This window comes from Mastomys coucha, chromosome X (genome assembly GCF_008632895.1).
Source record: "Mastomys coucha isolate ucsf_1 chromosome X, UCSF_Mcou_1, whole genome shotgun sequence".
Classification (NCBI taxonomy): domain Eukaryota; kingdom Metazoa; phylum Chordata; class Mammalia; order Rodentia; family Muridae; genus Mastomys; species Mastomys coucha.
In genome coordinates this window covers 105,954,001-105,964,842 of record NC_045030.1, presented here as the reverse complement: position 1 = coordinate 105,964,842, position 10,842 = coordinate 105,954,001, and the positions used below count along the sequence as shown (strand labels likewise).

The following is a 10,842-nucleotide window of genomic DNA, read 5'->3' as shown; positions in this document are numbered from 1 at the left end:
GGGACTGGAGAGATGGATTCCGCTTCCTGAGCTAAGTTCAGTGCCCAGCACCCATGGCAGGTAAATTCATAACCTCTGGTAACCTCGGCTCCAGAGCTCCAGAGCATCAGACACGATCTCCTAGTTTCAAAGGACACACATACATACATAAATATTTATTCCAAGCACAATGGTATACGCCTTTAGTCTCACAACTCAGTAGGCAAAAGCAGGCGGATCTCCATGAGTTCAAGACCAGCCTGAGTTCCAGGATAGCCAAGGCTATGCAGTGAGAGACCCTGTTTCAAAACAGAATTTTTAAGATCAAAAATACCTGGAAAATTTGGACTGTCCCTTTAATAAAGATGAGTAATGGGGATTTCAGGAGAAAACTCTAAAATATTAGTTTCATATATATTAAGAACTGGATCAGCTCAGACAAATAGCTCTGACAATTTACTTCCCTAGTTGGGAAGTCAATATATTTTCACTTTCTGTAATGTCAAAATTTACAATTAATATTTTGACAAACAAATCTGAATATAGTATATAGATAAAAATCAGTTCTTTTTGTTGTTGTTGTTGTTCTGTTTTGTTTTGAGACAGGGTTCCACCGTGTAGTCCCAGCTGTCCTGGAACTCACTCTGTAGACTAGGCTGGCCTCGAACTCATGGAGAACCCACCTTCCCCTATCATAAAAGGGATTAAAAGGCATTAAAGGCATGTGCCATCACTGCCTGTTACTTTGTTTGTTTGTTTGTTTGTTTTCAAAGAAAGCAGCCTTCTGCATTAAGAAACAAAGCTGTTAACCTATTCTTCAGAAGAAAACTGTTTAACCTGGCTAGGGGCCGCAAATCAAGATCTAAGACTGGCTAGAAGAGTTTCTGTCACATTACCAAGACAGAGAGAGAAATCAATTTGGAGGAGAAATGCAAGGATTCCTTGAGGGGAAACTGGAACAAGTTTTGGCTTTAAAAATTGTTATTCATTGCCAACTTTTTTTCCCCCCCGAGACAGGGTTTCTCTGTGTAGCCCTAGCTGTCCTGGAACTCGATCTGTACACCAGGGTGGCTTTGCACTCAAGAGATCTACCAGCCTCTGCCTCCCCACTGCTGGGATCAAAGGTGGACACTACCACGCCCAGTTGCCATTTTTTTTAAATTAAGACACAATACTCAATCAGAATTAAAAACTGATTGAGGCTCAACAAAGAGACACAAGGGGAAGGCAAGGCATGTTCCCTCATAGGGACGATGCCTATTTACTTTAGTGTTTTTTACATTTCAGGTTATACCGCGATTAAACCTCATACATTAACTGTGTTTATCATTCCCATTTTTTCTCTACATGTAGGCTTTTGGTGGGGTTAACAGTTAGTTCTATATGACTATCCTTCATGACTTCTTTTATGTTTTGATTTTATTTCAAGGTGCCAGCAAGAAAACCCAGGGCCTCGCCTATGGAAAGGTAACACTCTACCACCAAACTACCTCCACAGACCTTATTCTTTTTTTCCCCTCTTGAAATCTTGAAAGGTGTGGTTGTTAGAAATAGAGACGTGTTTGTACAGTGTGGTCTTACCAGTATTTTTGTGCCTGGACTATTCCTCCATTCCTCCTATCCTACAGAGCTAAGTCCTGTTCACTGTTCCAAACCCAGCTCCAGTGCTCCTTTCCATACACCTTTACAACACTTCCTGGTTGTAATATGTGTTACTGGGATTTTAAGTGACTAAGTGACTGTGTGTTCCTTTCCTACTTCGTTTCGGGACACTCAGTATAATAATAAAACCTGCATTACCATAGATACAAGAAAGTCTGAAAAAAAAAACCTAAAACCTCTGTTCAAAATAATCTCTCTTTAAGAAGGATGGTAGAAACAATCTAGGTTGTTTATTCAATTAACTGCTAGAACCCACAGTCTTCATGGCCAAATTCGATTCAGTTGATTGCAAACTCTTTTGAGTCCAGGAACTGTCTTAACTTGACATCATCCCGTCTCTCTCACTTCAATATCACACCTAATTCAATGTTCTGCACACACTGTCTCAATACAAAGCCGTATTATTAAGTAATGAGGCTATAATTAAAATAAAGTTCAGATCCTCGAAAAATATTGGCTCGTAAAAGCATGAGTGTTGTTCGTGTTTAAAATAACCTCAGCATCTACAACAAAAGGAGTCAAAAGTAAGATACAATCCAGCATGTGGGAGGCACTGAATGCAACCCCCACCCCCGCACTGAATAGAGGGAGGAAGAGGGAGAAAGGGGCCGAGGAAGAGCCTCAGAAAAGCAGCGCAGGGTGGGACAGGGATGGCTGTAACTTTACTGGAAATGGAGCACAAAGAACAAAAAGGGGTAATGAGTCTCCGTTTAGTTTATGCTCCCAGAGCGTGACAAGAAGCCAAATACCCCGTTTTAGAAAAAGATTTAGTCAGTGATGGTGATCTTCGGGATCTCATTTTCTAAAGTAGAAAGAGATGTCATTAATCAAAGATCCCTGTCCACAAGAAGTCCAGTGCGCGGTTCAGACCTTCCCGGGTCCACAATTAGCACAGGCCACAGATGATCAAGATACTCTCTCCAGGAGAGTACAAAAAAAAAAAAGTGGCACAGGTCAGGACCCAGCCTCCTTTCTCTGCCCTGGTTGAGAGAGTAAAGCCTAAGTGTGTGGTTAAATATGTGAGTTGTGAAGGAGTTTGGAGACTGCCCCAGCTTAAAGTGGTGACCTTCTCACCATCCTAGACCGTACAGACCAAGTGACAAAAGAGCCCCTTCAGTGAAGTCGCCGATGGGAAGCCGCTGAGGGACTCACCTGGGTTTCCAGGGCTGGGGTTCGAGCTCTGGAGCTCCGCAGGGCGCAGGGCGGCAGCGATCAACCAGCACGCAGCCTCCGCGCTCGCACACACCGAAGAGTCTAGGCGCAGGCGGCGGCAGCTCCTCCCTCGATGGCTTTCCCAGCCCCAGCCACCCCAGCCTACAGCGTTCGCCCCGCCCTCCTCCACGGCCCCCACTTCCGGGTGATGCTAGGGCCCGGAAGCTGGGCAGACTAGGGAAATGGTCCACGTCACGTGAAAGAGAACAGGCGCCGCGAGCTCCTTGCGCCCCCTGGTGCATGCATGCATCCTCAGCCAAGATGAATTAAGTACTTGCAGTCGTCCCCTAGGCTCCCAACCCCAGTGCCTAACTAAGGCAAACTCAACAATAAAAGGAGGGAAAAGTACTTGAATAGTAAGGGCTTGCCATAAACCACCCATAGTTCCTTGCCAGCATAAAATATCATAGACCTGGCAAACTGTGTTTACTTACTAAACTAACTCCAGACAAGAAAAATCAGAACCAGGAACTTCCCCTCATTCCTCTGATGAAAAATGACATGGTGGTTTGGCGTGGTGGCTTGTTCCTGTAATCCCAGAACTTGAAAGGAAGAGTCAAGAAGATAAATTGAAACCAGCCTAGGCTACAGAGTGAGTTCCTAGCCATACTGGGGTATAGAGTAAGAGCCTGCCTCAAAGAAAACTTTTTCTCCAGGCTGAAAAGATAGCTCAATATTTAAGAGCACCAATGACTCCACTTCCAGAGAATGCAAGGCAGCTCACAACAGCTGGTCCAGATAATCGATGCCCTCTTCTGGCCTTCTAGGGCACTGCCTACTCGTGCACAGATGGCCATGCAAACAAAATACCCATACACAAAAAATAAATCTACTCAAATGATAGACTACTGCTGGAAACTGTGTTTTAAACCCACATAAATGATGTGGTACACACACACACGATTTCCTCAAATAAAACGACATCATTCAACAGGGTTGGCAATTCCTTGAGATTAATCCCCGGCAGGAAAATGCTTACCACCATTTCTGCTGACCTGAGTTCCATCCCTGGTGGAGGGAGTGAACTCCCACAAATTGTCCCAAATTGTCCTCTGATCTTTATGCCTGGGGTAGTACATAGAGCACACCCCAAAATAAATACATGTAAAATAAATAAAAAATTTTAAATAAAAATGGACTAGAGTGATGGCTTACTGGTTAAGAGCACATATTGTTCTTGTAGAGGACCCAAGTCCAGTTCCCTGCATCCACAATGTGATAATGTGCAGCTGGGTTTTGTTACTTTGTGGGCTCTTCTTTGTCCCATCCTTTATCATCCCCAACCCACCACCCACCCCCATTTCACCACCTATCACTAGATAGGAGAGAAAGGATAGAGGGGGAAGAGAGAGATCCCTGGAACCAATTTCTTTCTTATTTCTCCTTTGAGCACGACTACTAACAAACCAAAACCAAACCTCCTGAAAGACCACCAACCACAAACCAATCTATCGGGGCACTAACATTTATATACCCAGAATTTCAAATGTTACACAATCGCAGAAACAATCTGCAGCTGGCAAAACCATGCTTCTGCTAGAGCACCAGGCAAATCATGCACAGCTGCTGTGGATAGTTTGAAGCAGCCCCATAATCCCATGCCTGGGATTAAAACTTAAACATATTCCTGTTTTTCTTTGTTGATGAAAGAAATCAAAATTCCAGAATTCTCAGTACAAGAATGGGTAGTTCACAACCACTTGTAACTCCAGGTCCTCCTCTAAGAGGGGACCTAACACCTTCTTCTGAACTGAGGTGACTTACACCCACATGTGCACATAATTTTAAAATTAATTTGTTTTAGTATAAAGATTTATTGTGGAGGAAGAAGTAAGGACCTGGAAGAGGGGTAGAGGCAGAGAAGGGGAGGGCTGAGAAAGACAGAAAGAAAGGTCAGCTGGGAACATGTGGGAACAGAGTATTAAAATTTTTAAAAAGAACTAAGTCAACTCATAAGTTGGCTCCCAAATATCAGCAAACTGAGTTATAGGTGCAAAATGACTGGTGTTGAACTAAAAAGAATATCACTATTCACCTACTTTGTACCTTTGGCCACTTGGGATACATTTTCCCTCAATACAATTGTCATGAGAATAAAAAATAAAAAAATAAAATCACTCAATGAGAGGAACCAGGAAATGAGTTTTAGAGAACCAGAATAGCAAGTCAGCTATCCCTTTAGTTAATCTAGACACTGATTTCTCCATCACTCACAGCCTGATTAAAATGTCACCTTTGCTTGCATCCTCTATTCCCTGAATCCTCAAGCATATTAATATTCCTTTCATGTTTACTATATTGAATGAACCATTATAAGGCAATGTCTTTAGAAAGTTTTCAGGTTTGCTGGGAGTTCAGCAAATACTAAGCACCGCCAAATTGCTTTAATATGGAATCAATGTATCCTTAATGAAGCCACCAGATAAGAACAGAACATCTGGGCCTCAGGAAATGGCTCTTTGGTTAAGAGTACTTCCCAGAACGGCTGACAACTGTCTGTAACTCCAGCTCCATAGAAATAGAAAATACATAATTCCATTTCAGAGTAAAGTTAAAAACAGACTTATGGCATCCATCTTAATCTAACAGTACTTCATAGTCCCTCCAAAAAAAGGATTGCTAATGCTTCTGAAGTAAGCTGTCTGAAGTCTTCAGCCACAAGAAATACATAATAGAGAAATTCATTTAGTGACCTCCCAACTCCTGGTAATTATAAAATCCAAAGTAATGTGTTAGTTATAACTAACAAGTTTAAAGATAGAGCTTGCTTGAGTGAAGCAGGAAAGCACCAAGGTTCCAATATTGTGGGGACAAAACTCAACTAACTACTGCTTCATTTCTACTAGTGGTTATGGTAGTGTTAAAATCACCCATCAAAGCCAGGTTTGGTGGCACATGCCTTTAGTCCCAGCACTCAGGAGGCAGAGGTAGTCTGATCTGTTAGTTCAAGGCCAGTCTGGTCTACAGATGGAGTTCCAGGAAAGACAAGGTAGAGAAAGCTTGTCTCAAAAAAACAACAGAAAAAAATAAGTACAAGAGAGGAGCAAGCTGGGGTTGAGCCAGTAGGTAGGGCATTTGCTGCCAGGAACAAGTCATAGTGTATATTACCTTATTATAAATGAGTGCTAGTTCTGAGCTCAAAAGTTGGACAATCTAAGGTGCTAAACTTATTGTTTTATCAACATTTCAGATTGATCTATATTTGAATGGATTAGTACTAATTTGACCATTTCTACAGATCTCATAAAAATGTTCCAAGTTTTTTTTTTTTTTGAGACAGTGTCTCAACTATGTAGCCAGTCAGGCTAGTCAAGGGCTAGTCAAGCCTGGATCACTACAAAGGGCTCCTCCCTGCCTCAAGAGTACTGAGATTGAGGGTATATGCTACCATACCCAGCTTAAATTTTGTCAAGCAGCATTAACATAGTTATTTTGAAATCTTGAAAACTCTTTCTAGTAAACAGAATCTGGAATTCCTATCAATTGCTAAAGGCAATAGAAATTCCATGTTCTGCTTTTTAGAACCATGTTCTGCTTATTAAAACATTGTAAATGATTTTAGACGTCAGCTCTAACAAAAAGGAGTAATGGATACAATTAATTCGTTTAGTTGACACCTTACACAGGAAGTTCATTGCCATATACTAAACTCAGGACAATCCTCAAACCTAAATGTTATATAATATTGCTGTAATTACAGAAAACCAACAGGAAAGGCCAATGAGTATCAGAATTTAATACTTTAAACCTATGATTAGCAGATACTCTTATGTTTTCAGCAACAGTTAAATAACTAGGAAGCATATGACAGATCCTAAGGATTAAGGATTATGCTGGAAATTTAGCACCTAATTAAGATGACTATGTCATACAGTGGAAGGAGGTAGAAGTCTTTAGCAAACCTAGCTCATACAGGATCATTATCCCCCTGGGTTTGGTGACAGTCTAAAGTCTCTAAGCAGAAGGGAGTTAATGACAATTCCAAATATAACTATGAGGTAAAGAGCACTAAGTATAACCTATATGGCCAAAGTCTTGATCCAGTAGTCTTCTAAAACAGCTCTGTAGTTATTTACTCATTAGCTGTAACTGCAGCTTACTATAAAGATGCCTTCCTGATCATAGATTTCCTTCATACTACCTCATAGGGAAAAAAGCCATTTTATTTAAGAGACAATACAGCTTAAATAAATGAGAAGTCACCATGCCTGGCTTCATTTACAAAGGAAGAAAACAAAACCTAGAATGAAGGTTTCAAGGTACTTTTTTTATTTATTTGTTCTTCAATCTGCCATAGTTTAATGAGTACATGATTCTTTGACTTGGTATTCACTTATGAGTTGGTTTTGAAACAATCCTTGATTATTGTACCAGCTGGCATGACTACTGATCTCTCCATTCCTTTGGGGTGACTCTGCCAACAGGGGACAGGTTCCATTCTATTCCAATTTGTGTGGCTGTCTGTAAGAATTAAAAGGCTGTCAGTTATACATATTTAAACCACAGTCCATTCTCAACTTGGAAACTATATCTTCAAAATTACAAAGAAAATCTGCTTAGTTTAACAATAAACAGTAAGTCACGTGGGATATATAGTGCTTTACATAGCGGTCAAAACGAATTGCTGTCCATTCTGAGTTGAAGGAAATGTTCTAAATCTGCACTGTCCAATATAGGAGACACTGGCCACATCTGGCCATTAAGTGGTTGGAATGTCTGGTGGTGGTGGTGGTGGTACACACGTTTAATCACAGCAGTCAGGAGGCAGAGGCAGGTAGATTTCTGAGTTTGACGGCACCCTGGTCTACAGCGTGAGTTCCAGGACAGCTGAGACTCTACTGAGCTGTAGTTGGAGAGAAACTGTCTCCAACTACACCCAACCCCAAAAAAAGTACAGAGAATGTGGCTAGAATGAATTTTGAATTGTTCTTAAATCAAACAATATTTTAGGGCTAGAGAGATGGCTCAGCACTGACTTCTCTTCCAGAGGTCCTGAGTTCAATTCCAGCAACCACATGGTGGCTCATAACCATGTGTAATGGAATCTGAAGGCCTCTTCTGATATGTCTGAAGACAGTTACAGTGTACTCATATAAATAAGATAAATGCTTTTTTAAAAAAAACTATATTTTACATTTTTTCTCCCTCTGAAATACTGCTTCTGTCAAGCACAGCTACCTAAGAGAATTCATTTATTTTAGTATCTGACAACAGGCAGAAATATAGAAAAAGTACATTAAAGATACATGAATAAACTTAGATACAGAAGACCCTGGGTTCAATCCTCAGCACTAATATAAATAGTATATTTCATTTCAGGGAAGGGTTGAATTACCCCTTTTGATTTATTGAGACAGGTTTGGTTCCATGTGGCCCAGAGTGATCTTAGACTTGTTATAAAGCAAAGATGTCCCTAAACTCTTGATCTTCCTGTATCTCTTCTACTGTTGGGATTACAGTTGTATGCCACCTCACAAAGCAATCTGTATCACTCACACAGAAATATATTTATTAAAATTTCAAAATTACCACTTTTTACCAGAAAACAGATGTAGAACCCTAAAATATGATAAATAAGGTATATTTCACCTATCAAGAAAATTACATTTGGGTCTTGGGCTTTTTTTGTTGCAGACCTCAGGCTTGCAATAGCTCTAGCTGATCTTATTATTCTCTCAGTCTATCTGTCTCAATCTCTCAAGTGCTGGCATTGCATGTGTGTATCTCCAACCACAGTGGCTTGTGCCTCAGTTGTGACTACAGAATTTTAGAAGGAAATCCAGTCACTGAACTAAATCTAGAAAGGTGATTCAAAATATGAAAATCCAGAAATTATACAACAAAAAAACCTGGCCAGCATATCTATAGATGTTTTCATCTTAGTAAAGACACCATGGCAATGTTGTTGTTGCTGTGAATTGAACCCAGGGCCCTGTCAATGTTAAGTACTTTATAACCTATGACAGTAATCTGATGTCATATGGAAATAGGATAGGTCAGAATTTCTCTCCTGTAATGAACTGATGTACAAATTATGAAGGGGAACATATTTAACTCAACATTAGAATGTTTTAACTGTTTTAGAGGTAAGCTCTCACTGTGTACATGATATAGCTCAGGCTAACCTCACACTTGCAGACATATACCACCATGCTTGGGCTCCACAAATAAGATTCTTCTAACAGCTACACAAGACAGAAAAGGGCTGCCTTGCAAACCAACAAAAACTTTGTTACTGGAAACATTAAAAAGATGAATGAATGCTGAAAACAAAGGAAGTCACACACATTTGGTGGGTAATCAGATGATAGTGTTTCCAATCCTAGAAATTTAACATTTTCAATACATAGACTACATAAGAATAAAACATATCTAAATTAAAAACTACTGAGCCTGAGATTATAGCTCAATGACAGAGTGTTTGCCTATCATGTATGATACCCTGAGTTCAATCCCTAGCACTGCAAAAGAAATAATCAACTAATAGTACTTACATATGTCCATGTAGAAACACAGAAGATGCTTCCACCTGCTAATATAGCATTTCCATACTTGTCATGGAAAGTAGGCGCCCTCTTGTGATGGGTCTGCCTTGCCACCACTTGCTGAATGCTTCGAACTTGGAAAAGAACACAGGAATACATGAATCAGTTATCAAAATAAAAACAACACATCTGCCAATCAGGAAAGCAAAGGCGGTGAACTCTACAGACTAAATGTTAACCACGGGAACAAGTAAGTGATCGGGCAGTGGTGGCACAAGCCTTTAGTCTCAGCATTTGGGAGGCAGAGGCGGATTTCTGAGTTGGAGACCAACCTGATTAGAAGCCAATTCTAAGACAGACAGGGCTACACTGAGAAACCCTGTCTATAAAAAATAAAATAAAAAGAAAGGAAGGAAAGGAAGGAAGGAAGGGCGGACGGACAAGTAAGCACCTTCTCAAATGCTGTGAAAATAAGACAAAACTACCAGGCACACACCTGAAAGCTCAGCACTTGGTGGACTGAGACAGGAGAACTGCCACAAGCGCAACACCAAACTGAGATATACAGTGAAGTCTAGGCTACCTTGAAGTACAGTTAAAGACTCCCTCTCAAAAAAAAAATATATATGTATATACACATACATACATACACATACATACAGGGACTGGAGAGATGACTCAGCGGGTAAGAGCACTGACTGCTCTTCTAGAGGTCCTGACTTCAATTCCCAGCAACCACAGAGTGGCTCACAACCATCTGTAATGAAATCTGATGCCCTCTTCTGGGGTATCTGAAGACAACTAAAGTGTACTCGTATACATAAAATAAATAAATCTTTTAAAAAAAGAATTAAATATGATAAAGTGACACATGGACAGAAACATGACTTTAAAAATACAATAAAATGCTGACACATAATGGTAAATGTTCTTCACACAATTCTCATTTTTTTTCTGGATTCCTGAAAATTTTCACAACAAAAATAAAAATCAAATGTTTATCGCCTTAAAAGTATGCCCCCCAAAGTATGGTAAGCAGGATTTTAAAATAATTGGTAAAGAATACAGTTTTTAATTATATAATAAGAGTATATAAGCAGGCAAGCATATCTGTAATCTAAGCCCTTGGAAGGTGGAAGCAGGAGCAGGAGTCAGCAGGGGTGTATAAGACCCTGTCTCAACAAATAAGAGTAGAAAAAATATAAGAGAGAGATTTTAGAGATTTTATCATCAGGTAATTTCTAGCCTAGAAGTGAGAATTATACATGAAGATATGAATCTCTGTTGTACAAGAAAGTAGAATTAACTGAGCATCTAGGCAAGTAGGATTTGTTCATACAGATGTAGAAAAATGAAATTAAAATTGACAGAGATGGCTGTGCGGTGGTGGCGCACACCTTTAATCCCACCACTTGGGAGGCAGAGGCAAGTGTAGTCTACGGAGTTCAAGGCCAGCCTGGTCTACAGAGTGAGTTTCAGGACAGCCAGGACTACACAGAGAAAC

At 40.3% G+C, this 10,842-nt stretch overlaps 2 protein-coding genes across 2 annotated transcripts in view; both read right to left on the bottom strand.

Annotated features, from left to right (window-relative positions):
- The window catches only part of Atp7a (ATPase copper transporting alpha), a 114,789-nt gene extending 111,811 nt beyond the window's left edge, over positions 1-2,978 (bottom strand). The window contains exon 1 of the mRNA XM_031366465.1: positions 2,794-2,978. The gene's annotated coding sequence lies outside the window, so the exon portion shown is untranslated. The remainder of the gene's footprint in view (positions 1-2,793) is intronic.
- Positions 2,979-7,099: 4,121 nt separating this feature from the next.
- Positions 7,100-10,842, bottom strand: part of LOC116087988 (cytochrome c oxidase subunit 7B, mitochondrial) — a 6,864-nt gene continuing 3,121 nt past the window's right edge. The window contains exons 2-3 of the mRNA XM_031366433.1: positions 9,348-9,472; positions 7,100-7,314 (exon numbers count right to left, since the gene is read on the bottom strand). Of these exons, the coding sequence (XP_031222293.1) occupies positions 7,237-7,314; positions 9,348-9,472 (203 nt within the window). The 3' untranslated portion in view covers positions 7,100-7,236. The remainder of the gene's footprint in view (positions 7,315-9,347; positions 9,473-10,842) is intronic.